The following is a 23,612-nucleotide window of genomic DNA, read 5'->3' as shown; positions in this document are numbered from 1 at the left end:
CTCTTCAGGCTCTGTGTTGACAATCTAATGCTGCCTTACCCCTCTATATATTTAATTACTCATGAATATCAGTAACTATTACAACCCATTGCTATATTGGTCATTCATACTGGAATTTTCCGATTTTTGGATAACAGTGTGCTCTAGACTTATAGTTAGGTTTCCCTTCACCAGGGCTGAATTTTGTTATTTTCTAGAACTTCTGGTTCTTTCTATGGAATAACAGTGTATGTCGAAATAATATGAAAGACCTGGATGTGAGGTAAGCCAAGTAAGCAGAGAGTCCTGTCATGGAGTTACAGTTCCCAGCTTGGACTGATCAGGCCTCTGTGCTTCCATGATATCTCAAGAGATTGTTATCACAACTGTATGAACATTCAGGATAAGATATAAAGCAAGATAGCCAAGATTGTCTAAGCCACTGATCTCATGTGGAAATCTGTTAGCAGTAACAGGTTCTTACTAATACAGTTTGTGACTGCTTGCTAAACAAGCAGTACTATGTATCTAACTGATATAAGAACATTACCTTTGTGAGTCTTAATGTGAATGTGCCCACAATTGTGATAGAAAGTTATAATTTCAGTAGAATACAAGGAGAACTAAACTACAAGTAAAAAGATAAGCCTCACCCACTGTTCTGCCATTTTTTTAATTTATTTTTTAATTTTTTATTTTTATTAGTTATTTTCTTCATTTACATTTCCAGTGCTATTGCAAAAGCTCCCCATACCCTCCCACCCCACTCTCCGATCCACCCACTCCCACTTCTTGGCCCTGGCGTTCCCCTATACTGAAGTATATAAAGTTTGCACGACCAATGGGCCTCTCTTTCCACTGATGACCGATTAGGCCATCTTCTGATACATATGCAGCTAGAGACACGAGCTCCGGCGGGGTACTGGTTAGTTCATAATGTTGTTCCACCTATAGGGTTGCAGATCCCTTTAGCTCCTTGGGTACTTTCTCTAGCTCCTCCATTGGGGGCCCTGTGATCCATCCAATAGCTAACTGTGAGTATCCACTTCTGTGTTTGCTAGGCCCCTGCATAGTCTCACAAGAGAGCTATATCAGGGTCCTTTCAGCAAAATCTTGCTAGTGTATGCAATGGTGTCAGCATTTGGAGGCTGATTATGGGATGGATCCCCAGATATGGCAGTCTTTAGATGGTCCGTCCTTTCGTCTCAGCTCCAAACTTTGTCTCTGTAACTCCTTCCCTGGGTGTTTTGTTCCCAATTCTGAGAAGGGGCAAAGCATCCACATTTTGGTCTTCGTTCTTCTTGAGTTTCATGTGTTTTGCAGATTGTATCTTATATCTTGGGTATTCTAAGTTTCTGGGATAATATTCACTTATCAGTGAGGATATATCATGTTACTTCTTTTGTGATTGGGTTACTTCACTCAGGATGATGCCCTCCAGGTCCATCCATTTGCCTAGGAATTTCATAAATTCATTCTTTTTAATAGCTGAGTAGTATTCCATTGTGTAAATGTACCACATTTTCTGTATCCATTCCTCTGTTGGGGGGCATCTGGATTCTTTCCAGCTTCTCGCTATTATAAATAAGGCTGTTATGAACATAGTGGAGCATGTGTCCTTCTTACCGGTTGGAACATCTTCTGGATATATGCCCAGGAGAGGTATTGCTGGATCCTCCGGTAGTACTATGTCCAATTTTCTGAGGAACTGCCAGACTGGTTTCCAGTGTGGTTGTACAAGCTTGCAATCCCACCAACAATGGAGGAGTGTTCCTCTTTCTCCACATCCTCGCCAGCATCTGCTGTCACCTTTCTGACTGGTGTGAGGTAGAATCTCAGGGTTGTTTTGATTTGCATTTCCCTGATGATTAAGGATGCTGAACATTTTTTCAAGTGCTTCTCAGTCATTCGGTATTCCTCAGGTGAGAATTCTTTGTTAAGCTCTGCACCCCATTTTTAATGGGGTTATTTGATTTTCTGGAGTCCACCTTCTTGAGTTCTTTATATATATTGGATATTAGTCCTCTATCTGATTTAGGATAGGTAAAGATCCTTTCCCAATCTGTTGGTGGCCTTTTTGTCTTATTGACGGTGGTTTTTGCCTTACAGAAGCTTTGCAATTTTATGAGGTCCCATTTATCAATTCTCAATCTTACAGCACAAGCCATTGTTGTTCTATTCAGGAATTTTTCCCCTGTGCCCATATCTTCGAGGCTTTTTCCCACTTTCTGCTCAAGAAGTTTCACTGTCTCTGGTTTTATGTGGAGTTCCTTGATCCACTTAGATTTGACCTTAGTACAAGGAGATAGGAATGGATAAATTCGCATTCTTCTACATGTTAACCATCAGTTGTGTCAGCACCATTTGTTGAAAATGCTGTCTTTTGTCCACTGGATGGTTTTAGCTCCCTTGTCAAAGATCAAGTGACCATAGGTATGTGGGTTCATTTATGGGTCTTCAATTCTATTCCATTGGTCTACTTGTCTGTCACTATACCAGTACCATGCAGTTTTTATCACAATTGCTCTGTAGAACAGCTTTAGGTCAGGCATGGTGATTCCACCAGAGGTTCTTTTATCCTTGAGAAGAGTTTTTGCTATCCTAGGTTTTTTGTTATTCCAGATGAATTTGCAGATTGCCCTTTCTAATTCATTGAAGAATTGAGTTGGAATTTTGATGGGGATTGCATTGCATCTTTGTTTGTTTGTTTGTTTGTTTGTTTTGTTTTCAGAGACAGGTTTCCCTGTGTATCCCTGGCTGTCCTGGAACTCACTCTGTATACCAGGCTGGTCTCGAACTTAGAAATCTACCTGTCTCTGCCTCCCATGTGCTGGGATTAAAGCCGTGTGCTACCACCACTTGGTTGTTCTGTCAATTCTTTGGGCATGTGGTTTTGAATAAGAAAGAACTCTGTTTTTATCTCTTCCTGTTTCGAGTTTGCTTAGAGGATGAAAGTAAACGTGTGTTTCTTCCCTACCTGGTTATCAGTAACAACATTCCTGGGGTGATTATCTTACACAACTGACCTCATTCTTAGTAACACAGTATAATTTTGTTTACAACTGGAGAAGATGGAAGAACAGATTAAACTGGGAAGAGCACTTTCCACTGTAGGTGAAGAGAAAGCATGTACATGGGCAGCAGTGGACAGGAGAAACATTTCCCTGTGGGGATCTACTCACATTCCTCTCACCAAAGTCTTAGGAATTATCACCAAAAGCATATATTTGGGATGTAAGAAGGCTAATATTCCTAGACTTTTCATATTACATGAATCTGATTAATTAACTTAGAATAGTTAGAATAGGTGAGCTATGTAGTTGAGATTTTCTACTATAATTAAAGTCTTTCATGTTTTCATAAACAGGAAGCCTGGACAGAGTCCCCATGTCCTATTAAAGGGAGTGTGAACAGTGAACAAAGGGACAGACATGCCCAGGTGAAAATACAAAGAGATCAGAACCATTCTGGCCAGACACACCCGGGGCAGCTTAGCACTGAGAAACACTGACTTTAGATCCAGATTGGCAAGAGGGCAACTTCAGGATTCTCCCTTCCTGAGCCCCAATGTCATGAGACATGACATTACCCTCGATAATCAAGCAAACTTGTTGATCTTGTCAAGCATTCCAGTGTGGCTTTTGTGTACCATTCAGTCACCTTCTGGAGGGAATGTTAGGACAGACAAGCTTCAGTGTGAGAACATCTGGTGGACATTGAGCTCCAGCTGTAGCACATCTGGCTAGTCTGTGTCTGCTAATTCCAATGGGAAAGGCTGCAGTGGGACACATGGTCCAAGGAGTACATCTGCCTCATCTTCTATCCTGTTACTTTCATGCTCTCAAGTTGGATGTTTGGCAGACAATATATGCTTAGAACATATTTATGGAATTAAGAAATTGCAAAATTACTTGAGAAGACATATACAAAGCATATATAACCCAATGTTTACAATATACTAGAACATTTGATTACTCATTTCACAATACTACTACAATAACTTGCCTGGTAGAAAACACAAGGGAGCAAGAGTTATCACTGCATTTCCTTTCATGTGTGTCAGGTGATGTAGTAGGGGAATGAACTGATTATATTTAACAAAGGGGGTTTCAATTTAAAAAGATCAGAACTATTTGAAGTGTGTTCATAGGACTGAAGTGCATTCACTTAAGCAAATGCCAGTTAAAACTATTTAATAAATAAAAACCTACTGGATGAAGAAAGATATAGAACTCTCAGCTCCTCCTGTGCCATGCCTGCCTGGATACTGCCATGCTCCCACCTTGATGATAATTGACTAAACCTCTGACCTGTAAGCCAGCCCCAATTAAATGTTGTTTTTTATAAGACTTGCCTTGGTCATGGTGTCTCTTCACAGCAGTAAAACCCTAACTAAGACAGTAATTGGTACCAGCAGAGTGGGGTATTCCTGTGACAACCTGACCATGTTTTGGGGAGGACTGTGGAAGGACTTTGGGACTTTGGGCTTGAAGATCCATTCGTTTTTAAGAGTTCTGTCAGATGTTGTGTAGGAGCTTGGAAGATAATGTTGAGAACAGTGCAGAAGATGGAGGTCTGGCTTGTGAAATATCAGAGGGAAAATTAAAGAATCTTTTCAGGGCCATTGCTGTTTTGATTGTGAAGATTCTGTAGTTCTGGTTAGCTGGGGCTGAAAGATCAGCTGTGATTAACAAGATACCAGAACTACTAAAGCAAAAACTTTGCATTACTGGGACTATTGATGCTGGTTAGCTGGAGCTAAGAAATTAGTGGTGATTAAGAAGAGAACAGCATCATTGAGGTGACTTCTTCTGGGAAGTGTTTTCTGAGAGCACAGAGGCTGTATTACAGAGATAGCCAAGGTTGTACTCCTGCTGCAGAGGGATTTGGTAATGTGTAAGGGTCACCCAGGTGGTACTGGTTTTGAAGGCATGAAGGAGTCACGAAGAGCAGCTGAGGCTTGTCACTGTGAGAGGCCATGGAAGGCCATTGGTGAAGGTGCAGCCTCAGTTGCAATTGATTGCCCAGGACTGAAGGGGTCATGAAGTGTTTTGGAGATGCCAGTACCATGAGATGACCACCAAGAGCAGCAGCAGCAGTGGAGTACAGGCATCTGGAGCCTAGAGGATGTCGCCTGTGCTACAAAGGGCATGGATGGAGAAGTGACTCAAGCCCTTGGCGGAGCCCAGAAGATCATGAGTTGGATCCCAGACATTGGATAGTTGGAGATTGTTTTTGCTTTTGATTATGATTGTGCCATGATATTTTCCCTCTTGAAGGAAGAAACTATTTTAGTGGAGCCCACAGTTAAGAGACGTTTAATTGTAAAAAGATTTTGGATTTTAAAAGAGATGGATATTTTAAAGAGATTGAAATTTTAAGAATATGTAAAGACTGCCCTTCCGGTCCACTCCAGCACCGGGGTGCCTTGCCCGCGGAGTCCCCGGACACCTGCAAGGACCCACACAGGCTCCCCCATGGGATCCTAAGACCTCTAGTGAGTGGAACACAGCGTCTGCTCCAATCCAATTCCACTGGACCTGAGACTGCATTAACTAGGGAAGCAGATAACCTGGCCTGATCAGGGAACAAGAACCTTCCGGTCCACTCCAGCACAGGGTGCCTTGACCACGGAGTCTCCGGACACCCGCAAGGAACCACACAGGATCCCCTATGGGATCCTAAGACCTCTGGAGGCTGGTTTGAACACCAGATATCTGGGCACCTTCCCTGCAAGAAGAGAGCTTACCTGCAGAGAATACTCTGACCACTGAAACTAAGGAGAGAGCTAGTCTCCCAGGTCTGCTGATAGAGGCTAACAGAGTCACCTGAGGAACAAGCTCTAACCAGAGACAACTATAACAACTAGCTTCAGAGATTACCAGATGGCGAAAGACAAATGTAAGAATCCTACTAACAGAAATCAAGACCACTCACCATCATCAGAATGCAGCACTCTCACCCCACCTAGTCCTGGGCACCCCAACACACCCAAAAAGCTAGACCCGGATTTAAAAGCATATCTCATGATGATGGTAGAGGACATCAAGAAGGACTTTCATAACTCACTTAAAGAAATACAGAGACAACCGGCCACCTTCCTGATCAGAGCACAGGTGTCTGCCTGGCCTGAGAGGCTTCTGCCTCAGGTTCCGCAGGAGCCAGCTTGGTTCCAGGACTCTGCAGAGGGCAGTCTGCACAGGTGAGAGTGTGGAATACAGAGGCCAGCAGTCTCTGGGACAGGCGAGAGCCACAGAGCCTCTGAGGTGGCACCATTTTCGGCTCCAGACAACTGGCCACCTTCCTGATCAAAGCACAGGTGTCTGCCCGGCCTGAGAGGCTTCTGCCTCAGGTTATGCAGGAGCCAGCTTGGTTCCGTGACTCCATGGAGGGCAGTCTGCACAGGCCAAAGCAACACAGCTTCTGGGAGAGATCCTGTTTTGGGCCTTCATCTTCAGCCAGGAGGAGGTCCAAACACCAGATAACTGTGCACCTTCCCTGAAAGAGGAGACCTTGCCTGCAGAGACTGCTCTGACCACTGAAACTCAGAGGAGAGAGCTAGTCTCCCAGGCTGCTCATAGAGGGTAACAAAATCACCAGAGGAACAATCTCTAAACAGAGACAACTATAACAACTAACTCCAGAGATTACCAGATGGCAAAAGGTAAACATAAGAATCTTACTAACAGAAACCAGGAGCACTCACCATCATCAGAACCCAGCACTCCCACTTTGCCCAGTCCAGGGCACCCCAACACACCTGAAAAGCTAGACCTGGATTTAAAAGCATATCTCATGATGATAGTAGAGGACATCAAGGAGGACTTAAAGAAATACAGGAGAACACTGCAAAACAAGTAGAAGACATTAAAGAGGAAACACAAAAATCCCTTAAAGAATTGCAGGAAAATATAACCAAAACTGTGATGGAATTGAATAAAACCATCCAAGACCTAAAAAGGGAAGTAGACACAATAAAGAAAACCCAAAGTGAGGCAACGCTGGAGATAGAAACCCCAGGAAAGAAATCTGGAACCATAGATGCGAGCATCAGCAACAGAATACAAGAGATGGAAGAGAGAATCTCAGGTGCAGAAGATTCCATAGAGAACATTGGCACAACAACCAAAGAAAATGGAAAATGCAAAAAGATCCTAACTCAAAACATCCAGGAAATCCAGGACACAATGAGAAGACCAAACCTATGGATAATAGGAGTTGATGAGAATGAAGATTTTCAACTCAAAGGACCAGCAAACATCTTCAACAAAATTATTGAAGAAAACTTCCCAAATCTAAAGAAAGAGATGCCCATGATCATACAAGAAGCCTACAGAACTCCAAATAGACTGGACCAGAAAAGAAATTCCTCCCGACACATAATAATCAGAACAACAAATGCACTAAATAAAGATAGAATACTAAAAGCAGTAAGGGAAAAAGGTCAAGTAACATATAAAGGCAAGCCTATCAGAATTACACCAGATTTTTCACCAGAGACTATGAAAGCCAGAAGATCCTGGACAGATGTTATACAGACACTAAGAGAACACAAATTCCAGCCCAGGCTACTATACCCAGCCAAACTCTCAATTACCATAGATGGAGAAACCAAAGTATTCCAGGACAAAACCAAATTCACCCATTATCTCTCCACGAATCCAGCCCTTCAAAGGATAATAACAGAAAAAAACCAATACAAGAACGGGAACCACAGCCTAGAAAAAACAAGGAGATAAACCCTCAACAAACCTAAAAGAAGACAGCCACAAGAACAGAATGCCAACTTTAACAACAAAAATAACAGGAAGCAACAATTACTTTTCCTTAATATCTCTTAATATCAATGGACTCAACTCCCCAATAAAAAGACATAGACTAAGAAACTGGCCACACAAACAAGACCCAACATTTTGCTGCTTACAGGAAACTCATCTCAGAGAAAAAGATAGACACTACCTCAGAATGAAAGGCTGGAAAACAATTTTCCAAGCAAATGGTATGAAGAAACAAGCTGGAGTAGCCATTTTAATATCTAACAAAATCGACTTCCAACCCAAAATAATCAAAAAAGACAAGGAGGGGCACTTCATACTCATCAAAGGTAAAATCCTCCAAGAGGAACTCTAAATTCTGAATATATATGCTCCAAATACAAAGGCAGCCACATTCATTAAAGAAACTTTAGTAAAGCTCAAAGCACACATTGCACCTCACACAATAATAGTGGGAGACTTCAACACACCAGTTTCACCAATGGACAGATCATGGAAACAGAAACTATACAGGGACATAGTGAAACTAACAGAAGTCATGAAACAAATGGACTTAACAGATATCTACAGAACATTTTATCCTAAAACAAAAGGATATACCTTCTTCTCAGCACCCCATGGTACCTTCTCCAAAATTGACCATATAATTGGTCACAAAACAAGCCTCAACATATACAAAAATATTGAAATTGTCCCATAAATCCTATGAGATCACCATGGACTAAGGCTGATCTGCAATAACAAAATAACTAATAGAAAGCCAACTTTCACATGGAAACTGAACAACACTCTTCTCAATGATAACTTGGTCAAGGAAGGAATAAAGAAAGAAATTAAAGACTTTTTGGAGTTTAATGAAAATGAAGCCACTACATACCCAAACTTATGGGACGCAATGAAAGCATTCCTAAGAGGAAAACTCATAGCTCTGAGTGCCTCCAAAAAGAAACTAGAGAGCGCACACATTAGAAGCTTGACAACACACCTAAAAGCTCTAGAACAAAAGGAAGCAAATTCACCCAAGAGGATTAGAAGGCAGGAAATAATCAAACTCAGGGGTGAAATCAACCAAGTGGAAACAAGAAGAACTATTCAAAGAATCAACCAATCAAGGAGCTGGTTCTTTGAGAAAATCAACAAGATAGATAAACCCTTAGCCAGACTCACTAGAGGGCACAGGGAAAGCATCCTAATTAACAAAATCAGAAATGAAAAGGGAAACATAACAACAGATCCTGAAGAAATCCAAAACACCATCAGATCCTTCTATAAAAGGCTATACTCAACAAAACTGGAAAACCTGGATGAAATAGACATATTTCTAGACAGATACCAGGTACCAAAGCTAAATCAAGATCAGGTTAATGATCTAAACAGTCCTATATCCCCTAAAGAAATAGAACAAGTCATTAATAGTCTCCCAACCAAAAAAAGCCCAGGACCAGATGGGTTTAGTGCAGAGTTCTATCAGACCTTCAAAGAAGACCTAATTCCAGTTCTTCACAAACTATTCTACAAAATAGAAACTGAAGGTTCTCTACCAAACTCATTCTATGAAGCCACAATTACTCTGATACCTAAACCACAAAAAGACCCAACAAAGATAGAGAACTTCAGACCAATTTCCCTTATGAATATTGATGCAAAAATACTCAATAAAGTTCTTGCCAACAGAATCCAAAAACACATCAAAACAATCATCCATCCTAACCAAGTAGGTTTCATCCCAGGGATGCAAGGATGGTTCAATATACCAAAATCCATCAACGTAATCCAGTATATAAACAAACTCAAAGACAAAAACCACATGATCATCTCGTTAGATGCTGAGAAAGCATTGGACAAAATCCAACACCCATTCATGATAAAAGTCTTGGAAAGATCAGGAATTCAAGGCCCATACCTAAACATGATAAAAGAAATCTACAGCAAACCAGTAGCCAACATCAAAGTAAATGGTGAGAAGCTGGAAGCAATCCCACTAAAATCAGGGACTAGACAAGGCTGTCCACTCTCTCCCTACCTATTCAACATTGTACTTGAAGTCCTAGCCAGAGCAATTAGAAAACGAAAGGAGATCAAGGGGATACAAATTGGAAAGGAAGAAGTCAAAATATCACTTTTTGCAGGTGATATGATAGTATATATAAGTGAACCTAAAAATTCTACCAGAGAACTCCTAAGCCTGATAAACAGCTTCGGTGAAGTAGCTGGATATAAAATTAACTCAAACAAGTCAATGGCCTTTCTCTATACAAAGGATAAACAGGCTGAGAAAGAAATGAGGGAAACAACACCCTTCTCAATAATCACAAATAATATAAAATACCTTGGCATGACTCTAACTAAGGAAGTGAAAGATCTGTATGATAAGAACTTCAAGTCTCTGAAGAAAGAAATTAAAGAAGATCTCAGAAGATGGAAAGATCTCCCATGCTCATGGATTGGCAGGATCAACATTGTAAAAATGGCTATCTTGCCAAAAGCAATCTACAGATTCATTTCAATCCCCATCAAAATTCCAACTCAATTCTTCAAGGAATTAGGAAGAGCAATCTGTAAATTCATCTGGAATAACAAAAAACCTAGGATAGCAAAAACTCTTCTCAAGGATAAAAGAACCTCTGGTGGAATCACCATGCCTGACCTAAAGCTTTATTACAAAGCAATTGTGATAAAAAACTGCATTGTACTGGTATAGTGACAGACAAGGAGACCAATGGAATAGAATTGAAGACCCAGAATTGAACCCACTCACCGATGGTCACTTGATGTTTGACAAGGGAGCAAAAACCATCCAGTGGAAAAAAGACAGCATTTTCAACAAAAGGTGCTGGCACAACTAGTAGTTATCATGTAGAAGAATGCGAATTGATCCATTCCTATCTTCTTGTACTTAGGTCAAATATTAGTGGATCAATGAACTCCACATAAAACCAGAGACACTGAAACTTATAGAGTAGAAAGTAGGGAAAACCCTCGAAGGTATGGGTATAGGGGAAATATTCCTGAATAGAACAGCAATGGCTTGTGCTGTAAGATCGAGAATTGACAAATGGGACCTCATGAAACTGCAAAGCTTCTGCAAGTCAAAAGACACGGTCAATAAGACAAAAAGGTCACCAACAGATTGGGAAAGGATCTTTACCTATCCTAAATCAGATAGGGGACTAATATCCAATATATATAAAGAACTCAAGAAGGTGGACTCCAGAAAATCAAATAACCCCATTAAAAATGGGGCTCAGAGCTAAACAAAGAATTCTCACCTGAGGAATACCGAATAGCTGAGAAGCACCTGAAAAATGCTCAGCATCCTTAATAATCAGAGAAATGCAAATCAAAACAACCCTGATATTCCATCTCACACCAGTCAGAATAGCTAAGATTAAAAATTCAGGTGACAGCAGATGCTGGCGAGGATGTGGAGAAAGAGGAACACTCCTCCATTGTTGATGGGATTGCAAGCTTGTACAACCACTCTGGAAATCAGTCTGGCAGTTCCTTAGTAAATTGGACATAGTACTACCGGAGGATCCAGCAATACCTCTCCTGGGCATATATACAGATGTTCCAACTGGTAAGAAGGACACATGCTCCACTATGTTCATAGCAGCCTTATTTATAATAGCCAGAAGCTGGAAAGAACCCTCATGCCCTTCAACAAAGGAATGGATACAAAAAATGTGGTACATTTACACAATGGAGTACTACTCAGCTATTAAAAAGAATGAATTTATGAAATTCCTAGGCAGATGGTTGGACCTGGAGGGCATCATCCTGAGTGAGGTAACATAATCACAAAAGAACTCAAATGATATGTACTCACTGATAAGTGGATATTAGCCCAGAAACTTAGTATATCCACGATATAAGAGACAATTTGTAAAACACATGAAACTGAAGAAGAACGAAGACCAAAGTGTGGACACTTTGCCCCTTCTTAGAATTGGAAACATCACCCATGGAAGGAGTCACAGAGACAAAGTTTGGAGCTGAGACCAAAGGATGGACCATCTAGAGACTGCCATATCCAGGGATCCATCCCTTAATTAGCCTCCAAACGATGACACCATTGCATACACTAGGAAGCGTTTGCTGAAAGGACCGTGATATAGCTGTCTCTTGTGAGTCTAGGCCGGGGCCTAGCAAACACATAAGTGGATGCTCACAGTCAGCTATTGGATGGATCACAGGGCCCCCAATGGAGGAGCTAGAGAAAGTACCCAAGGAGCTAAAGGGATCTGCAACCCTATAGGTCCAACAACATTATGAACTAATCAGCACCCCGGAACTCTTGACTCTAGCTGCATATGTATTAAAAGATGGCTTAGTAGGCCATCACTGGAAAGAGAGGCCCATTGGACACGCAAACTTTATATGCCCTAGTACAGGGGAAAGGCAGTGCCAAAAAGTGGGAATGGGTGGGTAGGGAAGTGGGGGGGAGGGTATGGGGGACTTTTGGAATAGCATTGGAAATGTAATTGAGGAAAATATGTAATAATAATAATAATAATAAAAAGAATATGTAAAGAGTGTGGGAAGTTTAAAGTTATTTAGACCTTGGGGATGAATAAGAATGTAAAGGTTGAGGCTTACTAGTGATGTGTTTGTGTTTCAAGTTGACAAGGAGTCAATTGTACTGGCTGGTTTTGTGTCAACTTGATACAGCTGGAGTTATCACAGAGAAAGGAGCTTCAATTGAGGAAATGCCACCATGAGATCCAACTCTAAGGCATTTTCTCAATTAGTGATCAAGGGGGAAGGGCCCCTTGTGGGTGGGACCATCTCTGGGCTGGTAATCTTGGCTCTATAAGAGAGAAGGCTGAGCAAGCCAGGGGAAGCAAGCCAGTAAAAATCATCCCTCCATGGCCTCTGCATCAGCTCCTGCTCCCTGACCTGCTTGTGTTCCAGTCCGGACTTTTTTCTGTGATGAACAGCAATGTGGAAATATAAGCTGAATAAACCCTTTCCTCCCCAACTTGCTTCTTGGTCATGATGTTCGTGCAGGAATAGAAACTCTGCCTAAAACACCTACTAATACTCATCTCTCTTCCTTGTAAGGAGGCATTACTTAAAAAGAACTTGTGACACTCAAGATGCCTACACAATGATAGCTATCAAGCTTTCTTGGTCAACAAGAGGCAGGGATTGGGTCTCTGTTGTCAGTGTGTAGAAAACATAACAAGGGAAGCTGAATTCCTTAGAAGCGAGAGAGGATTGACAGTGTACGGGTGGGCTTGCTGGGCTGAAGCCAACTACAAAATGGAGTCATACTGGGTGGGCTTATCTGAAACAATGCCAGAAGAGAGAGAAGGGATGTGATGGAGTTCTGAACTCTCTCCAGTGCATCACAACTCACCCATTGAAAATGGCAGAAAAGATTCTCTCTTCTTAAACTGTCCATTCTCCAAAAAGTGCTCTGGATTGAAGGTGTCTGGGGTGGTCCATTCTTTAGGGTCCATATGCAGTGCAGTCAAATTGGTCATGATGAAAGTCCCCTAGGGAAAGTTACAAAGACTCAAGGCAATGTATGGAATAGACACACACAAAACTCCCATGCCTGAGCCTCTTTACCTTTGGCAAGTGAAATCCAGCCAGTGTAGTGTCAACTGCCACTTCCCTGGGAATATTCAGAGGGACAATATTGGCCATTCTCTGAATTTCATGGACAACAGCATTGGTATAGGGCATGGAGTCTCTGTCAGCCACGCTGGGATGCTTTGCCTGGCCAATCACTCCGTCAATTTCAGCCTGTACTTTTTCTTCAAGGAAATGGGAGTCTCTATTAAGTTTTACATTTTAATGATTTCTTCTAAAGATATAGAAATTGTCTTCCAAATGTCCTTGCTTTTATTTCACCCAGCATCTTGATTGTGAGAAAATAAAAGTTCTCTACCTCTTAAAAAGCCCAGTTTAGAAGCTAAGTTCTATAACTTCCTTCAAGCCCACAGTGTAACAATGAATTTTCATATATCCTGAACTGAATAATCAGGATCTCCATGGCTAAGCTCATAATAATACCTGGTCTTCTAACAAAAAAAAATGTCATTTCCCAGATTCTATAAGAAGGCATGTGAAATGAGGAAATGTGACTGAGCTTTGCAGGTAAAACAAAATAGATGTGATGTTTCACTCTTGGAACAAGTAAAACAAAATAGATGTGATGTTTTCACTCTTGGACCTCTTATACAGTCAATGTTTGGTTCCTTTCCCAGTTTCCTTCCTGTAGGTGCAAAGGCAGTCCTCCCGAGAGCCACTGTTGAGTCTGTTGTCCCTCACCTGAACTCAACATAGCCATAAGGTGAAAAGAATTTGGAAATTTAGGAACTTTACAAAGTCCAGCCTGGCTCTTTCTTCTGAGAGAGATATATAAATATCTAACACTGGCACTACTGTACATATAGAAATGTAATTGATCAAAAAGTTCATATAACATAAATCAGATTAGAAGAACTGTAGTGATTTTGAGTTAAGGGATATCTATGTCCATAATTATCTTGAGTTTTTAACACACTTGCCTCACTCAGTTTCACTGTGATTAATGATGTGGGCCACTAATCATTTATGTGGGCTCTTATCATTTTTAAGTGTACAGGGAAATAATATTAAGTATATCTATATTGCTATAAAAGTAATGGCAGGAACATTTCATCTTGCAAAATAAATTCTATGTTTTTACAAGTCTTGGTTTCTCTCTTGTGTATTCTACCTTCTGTGTCCACAGATTTCACCATTCTAGAGAATTTATATAGTTGAATATACACAAATTTTGTCTCCCATATTTATGCATTCATCATGATGCTTTTCTTTAGGGCTGAATTTCTGTACCAAACTTTACTCATAGTCCATGAGTATCCTGAATTCTTCCATCTGTTGACTACTTTTAATACTATACAGTGAACATGAATTAAATTTATATCAGTTGATTGCTTAGCACATATGGCTAACCCTATTGACAAGTTATTGAGCTCAGGAACCTGCATGATAGGAAATATCAACTTCCAGATGTTTGTTTTTGAATCTATATATGTATATGTGGAAAGAGAACATTCAAATTTGCATACACATGCACAAAATAAATAAATATATTTTAAAAACTTTTAGCAATAAACTATTGATAAATATTCTGGAGCTTTTGTTTTAGAATGTAAGCCGGAATTGTAACTGAATTTAATTGTAACTGATTTAAGCTTTCTTAAAACATACCTTAAGCAAGAAAGGCATTTTAAGTTGTAGCCTATATATATATGTATATATGTGTTGTGTGTGTATGTATGTATATATATATACACACATACACACATATATAATATGATATATATAGCATGTATTAAAAATGTATGTGTGTAACTTAGTAAATAGGTTGCCATGCAAACATGTGAACATGAGTTGGAATCTCAGAACAAACATAAGATGTGGTAGTCTGCACTTGCTTGTTATTTTACCACTTGTGAGGCAGAGACAGGCAGATTCCTAGACTGGCAAAAAGGTGTGTATCACAAGATATCAGATATCAGAATAAAGAATTAGGACAGTACCCAAAATGGGAAGGATTGCTAAAAAGGGAGTAGAGTGTAGATTAATGTTGTGTGGTAATGCCATTCTTTCTGGAACCTATCACAATTTAGATTGACTTCTGTCTTTTCTTCTAAACTCCAATATTCTTGAAGGTACAGATGTAATATCTGCACCCCTTGAACAATCATAGTACTAACAGAACATGTGCAAGATGTGCCCCTACCCAAGTGTTTCACCACTCCCCTCTCACTCCACCATGCCCCATTTCTTCTGAACCCATTCTTCTTTGGTTAGAAATGGTCAGCACATGCTCACCTTGGACTTCTGGGTATAGAGCCATGTAGAGCAGGGCCCATCGCAGTGTTGAGGATGTTGTCTCTGTTCCAGCAAGGAATAGGTCCAGAGTGCTGCAGATAAGGTTTTCTTCATTGAAACTTGTAGTAGTCTTGCCTGGGTACTGGAAAAGACAGTGTATGTTTGTTTATTTAGAGGGTTTGTGATCATCGCAGAACATTGGTCCTTACCCTGAGGAAGGAGCTGGATTAAGTCATTTGGAATGATGATTCCTTTGATCCTGAGGTCCTGGAGGCAGTTGGCTAGATGAAAATCAAAGCAACCATTCTTATTACTGAACTTTTGGAAAAGTTTTTGTACAGTGGGAAGAGAATGTAATAAAAAAGCTTATTTGCCTTCCTGTGTCTGTCATATCACTAAGTATCTGTATGGCCTAGGGCACTCACTTTGTATCCTTGCCTATGTCTATATGTCAGTCTATATGATAAGAATAATACACACACACACACACACACACACACCCATTAACACACCATTATCATCTCTGGGGAATACAACAGGCTCAAAGTCAATGTTTAACAGGTTTTATAACAGAAAGATTAAAATAAAATTTCTTTGTTCATTTATTCTCCAATCTGCATCATCTTGCCAATTTAAAACATTACTGATTCCATCAATTGTTCTTTACAAAATGTCACTGCTTTTAATCACTTCTTCTGGAAACATCATTTATTAATGTGCTCTCAATGTTAATGAGTCTCATACCTGCACTTCACATGATAAATGATTTGCCATCTCCCCTGGGCATAAAATATGGCTTCTACACCCAAGGAGCTGAAGGGGTCTGCAACCCTATAGGTGGAACAACAATATGATAACCAGTACCCCCCAGAGCTCATGTCTCTAGCTGCATATGTAGCAGAAAATGGTGTAGTAGGCCATCACTGGGAAGAGAGGTTCCCTGGTATTGCAAACTTTATATGCCCCAGTACAGGGGACTGCCAGGGCCAAGAAGCGGGAGTGGGTGGGTAGGGGAGCAGGGCGGGGGGAGGGTATAGGGATAGCATTTGAAATTTGAAATGTATATAAAGAAAATATCTAATAAAAAAGAATAAAAAATATGGCTTTCACCGATATGCCAGGAAGATAAAATATCAAAGAAGATGTAAAAATAAATAAATAAATAAATAAATAAATAAATAAATATTTACCACTTTGCCCATTATCCAGTGAGTTGTAACTCCTATGACAGATTCAGTGATATCACCAGGATTCTGCTGGGGTCAAGGGTTTTCATTTTGTAGTATGTCTACAATTCAAGATGTTCCTTCACAGGCTCATGTGTTAAATATTTGGTTCCTTGCACTGATAGTTTTGGGAAAGTTCTTGGAAATAGGAATATAATGTCTTGCTGAAGGAACCAGCATGAAGGTGCCCATGAGGAAGGAGGGTAACTGACAATTATACCAAACCCATGGTGCTTTCTTGTTTCTGCTTCCTGATCGACTGTGCCGTGAAAACCTGCTCCACACCCTTCTGCCCAGGAACTTAGCTCCTTTGCCATTTGCCACGTAAGATGAAAATCTTCTGAAACCCAGCCAGAGTACAGTTCTGATTTATTTATTTTGCTACCATGTGTTGTTGTCACAGGGATACAAACTTAAATAATATGTCCATTCACTGTCTTCTTGGCTTTGTCTGTTATTGACTAGTGATGATATGGAGACCACAGATTGGTAGGTTCCTCACCTAGATATAAAAGTCAAACTCTACCACTTACTTAGCTGGTTTGTCTGGAGGTTTGGATTGGGGAAGGTAATTAGACCAACCCATAACAAAATAAAGTCCTGAAATTTAACTGCTGCTTTTGTTTTGTGTGCGTCTACTTCAGATATGGGAAAAAGAAAAAGGAGGGAATTTGCAGGTTGCCTGTTACCTATAGATATGATTAATTTCAGGGGAAAGGTTATCCTTAGTACCAAAGAAATAAGATGTTAAGGGATCAGAAAGCAAAGAGATGTTGCAATCTTGGCATTGAATTTAGAACAAATGAGCTTCAGGAACAAACACCAATGTCCTTTAGGAGATGAGAGACACAAGGCAACGAAGTTTCTATTGTCTTTCGAAGTAGCTTGCCTGGCAGACAGGATGATAGGGACTGTATAGAAATATGACAGAATGAATAAATGTGTGGTATGGTAAAATCCAGCCATTGTGGTTGCCTGCTGCTGGATCAATAGGTAGCTACTTTACATCACCCTTTCTGTAAAAAGACACAGGTTACATCTTCCCACCTTTGCCATTTCATTGAGAAAAGCATCAATGAAGTCTCTTGGCTCATCAGGGTTCCAGTCTTTGTGGTGATTGTCAATTATATCAGCAATATATGATTTCAGTTTTCTCCAGGTAGCCAACAATGTTTGGTGTTGTCCTGGGAGATGTTTTATTATCCATGGGAAGATGTTGTAGAGCTAATTAGGGAGAAGAAAGCAATCATAAACTCACTTTCTATGTTTCAAGACAGTCTTGACTTTGTCTCTTCATCTTCTACAGTGGAACTGTGGGAACACCTAGCCTGCTGCTTTCCTTCACCCACTGTCAGGCATTTCAACCCTCCCATGCAGAACATACTGACCTCTGACCATTTCTCACTGGTACAACTGCTTCCCACTTAGGATACACACTATATTTTTGTCAGTTCAGTTCAGCATTCAGTAGCTGTCCCAATTTTGACCCTAAGTGTCATCAAAGACACTGAAGGGCCAAAGGCTGATGGTGGCAGAAAGTGGGATGAGGCTGGGAAGCACATAAAGGGAGATAGCTCCACATGCAGTGGCTACAGATTGACCTTATCAACGTAAATTTACCATGGAGTTTGATAGCTCTGAGTCTGAGACCATGGATCGGGTGAAATCATGGTACTAGCTTTATGTTGTTTGTTGCTATAAAACTCAGAAACTCTGGCATGCCTGAGATGACCATGACCTAGAGGGGCATTCCAACAGAATAGTGGTCAGTACTCAGAGGGTCTTGAATGTGTGAAGGCAGATTGCCTCCCTCACTCTCAACACACTAGGGATACACCCCCACTTGAGAGTAGCTCCAGGTGACATGATCTGGGGCGTCTTGCCCTGTTCACATCCAAAGCTCAGTTTGGCCAGCAGTGGCCCCTGTTACCCACGGAAAGAATAGAGATGCAGTAAAGATTAATCTGAAGATGTGAGATGCTCACTGCAGCACAAACTCAGCAAAAGCACAAGCCAAAGGCAAGACAGGAGTCACAGACTCAGCTCACCTCCTCTGTTGTGCACATAAGCAGCATTCTACAGTTTTTGACGTCCCAGACCACAATGAAATCAGTTTCTTTACCTTTATTATTTCTTTTCCTTTTTGTCTCTCCTTTTTTACCTTTGCATTTACATATTTTTGAATTAAAGTTTTAGTTTTTACCCCCTTCGTGGACTCATCTAATGTTATTTATCAAGTTTATTTTTCAATTATTAGGCAATATAATTTCTCTTCAATAAATTATTTTTATATCGTGTGTCTTCCCCTTGTATTTAGTAGTATTCAGACTTGTATTTCTCTAACATTTATCTAATTTTTGGGGGGAACTTTTCACTGCTGAGAAATATTTTTGAAGCCTCTCCACCCTTAAAAAATTTCTTGTACTTTTTTCTTCTTCCTCACTGCCTCATTAGTGAATCTTGCTTCTTTTCTCTTTTCTTCCTTTCCTAGACTTCTTCACTTATTTTACCTATTGTTTCAACACTTACCTTAAATAAATTTATCTTTACAGAGAATTGTAAAGCAGATTATCAGTTCAACAGTTACATGTTAGTGAAATATCATTGATTTTTATGTGTATTTTTATATTCGTAGAGTTTAATATGACTGCTAGAGCAGTTTGTTTCCACTCACAAAGTGACACTAGCCTTCAAGAACAGGCTTCTCAATAAAAAAAAAAAAGATCATTTCAAAGAATTCAGAAGACATACCCCAACCATCAGATATACAAATGAAAATAAAAATAAATAAATAAATAAATAAGAAAGAAAGAAAAGGGAAAAAATCAAGACAGAACCTCTGAAATCATAAGTCAATTCAAACACCTGGAAACACTTTAACTGTTGGGTGAAGTGTCCAAGCGTTTTCTGATCAAAATGATCAGAGGCAGGAAGGGGGCAGAAACAGGCAGTGGAGTCCAGTATAGGCTCCAGAGGTGAAAGTCAGCAGCATGGAAGCAACAAGCAAAAGGAAGAGAGATCTAGCAATCAGAATGAAAAATGGACAGAATTGGTGAAAATACAGCAAAGAAATTGAGATTTTATTAAAAAAAAAAAAGAACCACAAACAGAGATGTAGTGAATTTAACATTTGAAGGGGAATGAAATAATCATGGGAGGTAGAGGGAGGGACCTGGGAGGGAAAGAGGAGTGGGAGGGAAAAAGAGGAGCAGGACCAGCTGTGGAAGGAGACAGGAGCAGGGAGCCAGGGGTAGCCACAAGAAAGTCCCAGATGCCAGGGACCCAAGAGGTTCCTAGGATTCAACAGGGATGACATTAGGAGAATTAACCCCAAAAGGGGAGAGAGAACCTGTAGAAACCATATCCATTGGTTAGGTCTGGCCCCTGGTTGAGGGATGGGGATACACACCCATCTCAAAAATATTAACCCAGAATTGCTCCTGTCTAACAGAAATGCAGGGACAGAGTGTAGCAGAAACTCGAGGAAAGACCATCTAGACACTGCCTCACTTAGGGATCCATCCCATCTGAGCACTGGTCCCCAATGGAAGAGCTAGGGGAAGGACTGAAGGAGCTGAAGGGGTTTGCAACCCCATAGGATGAACAACAATAACGACCAACCAGACATCACCCCAAGCTCCCAGGGACTAAACCACCAACCAAAGATGGACCCATGGCCCCAGCTGCATATGTAGCAGAGGATAGCCTTATCTGGCATCAATGGCAGGGGAGGCCTTTGGTTCTGTGGCGGCTCCATGCCCCAGCACAGGGGAGTGCTAGGGCAGTGAGGTGGGAGTGGGTGGGTGAGTGTGGGAGCACCCTCATAGAAGCAGGGGGTAGGGGAGAAAGGATAGGATGTTTGTGTAGGGAAAACTGGAAAGGGGATAATATTTGAAATGTAAATAAATAAAATAACCAACAAAAAGATCTTAAAAAGAACTTGAATCTAAAATAAAGAAAATGATACAAAATAAATAAATAAATGAACAAACAAATCCCCAAAGCCACAATAGAAAACCCTGGCAACAGTCTCCACCCAAGAGAAGATCAAGAAGGGAGATCACTGCTGTGGAAAGCCTACATTCCAACAGTGTAATGAAAAATGTAAATAATGACTAAAGTAAGAACTGTGATATGATCAAGAGACTATGCCCAGAAATATTCATGATTTTATTTCACAAGCTGAGCTGAAAACGAAAGGGATGGATGGAAAATTCAGTGAAATTATAGCAAAAAGTTTCCTCAAGTCAAAGAAACGAAAGGACACTCAAGTATAAGGGGCATTTAGATCCTCAGATAATCACGACCAGATAAGAAGATCTCCATGGTCAACAAAAATTGTAAAGGAAAATAGCAATATTTAAGGATTCAAAGGGTCCATCTCAGGAGATAGCTCTTCAGATAAAGGTGTTTGCACAAGTCTGAGAATCCAAGTTTAAGCACTGGATCCCACAACTATAGAATAGTATTGATTCTCAAAGGTGTCTTTTGACTTCATACTTACTATCATGTACACACACGAGCTGAAACCCACAGACACATAATGAAACTTTAAAATGTATGTTCTAGTAGAAATATTCTGATGGACATACAAAGACTGAAACAGGAGACTAACATCAGGTTCCAGATTAACAGGCTTCAGAGCCTGGAAAGCTGGGGATGGTATATTTCAGTGTGAGAAAGTAAGTAACAACTGATCACGTGTTGCACATTCAACAAAGGTTTGTTTTAAAACTCATGAGGAATAATGGACACACCAAAAAAATACATACTAAGTCAAGTGATGACCACCAAGAGAGCACTGAAGAAGATACTTAAAAGAGTGTTATACACTCTTTAAAGAAGGCCACTACATATTCAGAAAAGAAACAATTTTTCAATTAGAAAAATTGTAAATATGTATGCAACAAAATTTGGGGCTGTGGGTTTTATAAAAGAAACAAGAATGAACATGAAGTTCAGACAGATCCTCATACAATAACTATGGGTGATGTCAGCACTACATTCCCAAGCCTGCATAGATCATCCTGTATAAACCAAGCAGAGGAAGTGTACTGAGAAGAAACTCAGAGCTAAACTGCACCATAGATCAAATGAACTTAATAGATATCTGGAAAGTTTTCCATCCAAATGAAACAGCAAATTCTTTGTTCTTAGTAGCACATGGGACTTTCTGTAAAATAAAAAGACCCATGTCTTACCAAATCCAAAAGAATAAAATAGTCTATTATATCCAAATAGACTATAGTGTAATAAAACTGAAATCCAATCACAAGAAATACTATAGAAGCTAAACAAATACGCAGAGAGTGACAAATAGAATCTTGAATAGAAATGGGACATTAAAAAAGAGAGAGGGGGCTGAAGAGATGGCTCAGCAGTTAAAATCACTGACTGCTCTTCCAGAGGTCCAGAGTTCAACCCCCAGCAACCACATAATGGCTAACAACCATCGGTAATGGGGTCTGATGTCCTCTTCTGGTATGTCTGAAGAAAGCAATGGTGGTGTACTCATATAAATAAAATTAATAAATAAATTTGAGAGAGAGAGAGAGAGAGAGAGAGAGAGAGAGAGAGAGAGAGAGAGAGAGAGAGAGAAAGGCGGGGGAGGAGATGCCAAGCTTCTAGAATGAAATAATGATGAAAGCTCAGTCTACCATACCATTTGAGAGACAGCTAAGGCAATTCTAAGAGGAACATTTATATATGGATAAACACAGGAACATAAAGTGTACCAGTATGGGAGCAAAGATTGAACCCCAAAGGGTTACATTATGGTATTACCATTTTGATAGTTTTAAGGAATGGGCATATAAATAGTGGAACAAGTTTTTTATGATAACATGTTTTAACTCTAAATAAAAAAAAAAGAGCTGGGCGTGGTGGCACACGCCTTTAATCCCAGCACTTGGGAGGCAGAGGCAGGAGGATTTCTGAATTCGAGGCCTGCCTGGTCTACAAAGTGAGTTCCAGGACAGCCAGGGTTATATAGAGAAACCCTGTCTCGAAAAACCAAAAAAAAAAAAAAAAAAAAAAACCAAAAAAAAAAAAAAACCAAAAAAACAAAAAAACCAAAACAAACAAACAAAAAAACAGGACAAAATAGTGGATTTGGTCACAAGAACATTTAAAGTGCTCACAGCAGTGCTATTAATAACAATCTTAAACGAGAAACAACCAAATGTCTAATCATTGAGGAAAGATTAATGAACAATGACAAAAGGCTAAAAGGAGGAGCATATAAAGAGAAGAGCAGCCAGGAAGACTACTTGGAGTATGCATGAGTGAAAAAGTGGAATTTGGACATTAATGGATAGCATATTAATGTTGGTACTTCATTAAAATATTAGAAATATTTTGTACAGTACATTTTCTTATCTAAAACTTCCAAATCAACAGATAAATTTGAGATGAGACAAATTTATATCAAACTCAACTTGAAGACATTGTATTATTGTTTCGAAAGGTCCTGGAAACAAAAAGAAAGAACTTATCTGTGCTTGAATAAGCCCAGGTTCAATTTTCTCTTTAAAAGAAGCCAGAATGCTTACATGGACCATCATGGAGGTACCCAAGTACACGGCTTTATCCAGTAACTGCAGCAGCTCCTGAAACTGACTATCATGGTACTCAAACCGTTCCCCAAAGGTGATGGAGCAAATGATATTGGAAACTGCATTGTAGATCTTGAAGTGAGGATCAAAAGGCTGTCCTGGATGTGAATAAAGAAAGACGTGCATCTTTCAAAGATACTGGTTTGTTAATTCCATATGACAGAAAAACAGCCATAAAGAAC

General features: G+C 40.1%; 1 protein-coding gene across 4 annotated transcripts in view; it reads right to left on the bottom strand.

The window, feature by feature from the left end:
- LOC110292766 (cytochrome P450 2J3-like) overlaps positions 1-23,612 on the bottom strand; it is a 41,796-nt gene that overhangs the window by 2,174 nt on the left and 16,010 nt on the right. For 2 of the 4 annotated variants that reach the window (XM_085838427.1, XM_021160318.2), the window contains 5 exons: positions 23,368-23,528; positions 17,864-18,040; positions 15,591-15,732; positions 13,332-13,519; positions 13,117-13,255 (listed from right to left, as the gene is read on the bottom strand). In XM_085838427.1, the coding sequence (XP_085694553.1) occupies positions 13,117-13,255; positions 13,332-13,519; positions 15,591-15,732; positions 17,864-18,040; positions 23,368-23,528 (807 nt within the window). The remainder of the gene's footprint in view (positions 1-13,116; positions 13,256-13,331; positions 13,520-15,590; positions 15,733-17,863; positions 18,041-23,367; positions 23,529-23,612) is intronic. The other 2 variants (XM_021160320.2, XM_021160321.2) reach the window with 2 other exon arrangements.

The sequence above is a fragment of the Mus caroli genome, unplaced genomic scaffold (assembly GCF_978045245.1).
Source record: "Mus caroli unplaced genomic scaffold, Mus_caroli_1 scaffold_6, whole genome shotgun sequence".
In the NCBI taxonomy this organism is placed as follows: Eukaryota; Metazoa; Chordata; class Mammalia; order Rodentia; family Muridae; genus Mus; species Mus caroli.
The sequence above is the reverse complement of the archived record's forward strand: the minus strand, read 5'-3'. Positions and strand labels throughout refer to the sequence as shown.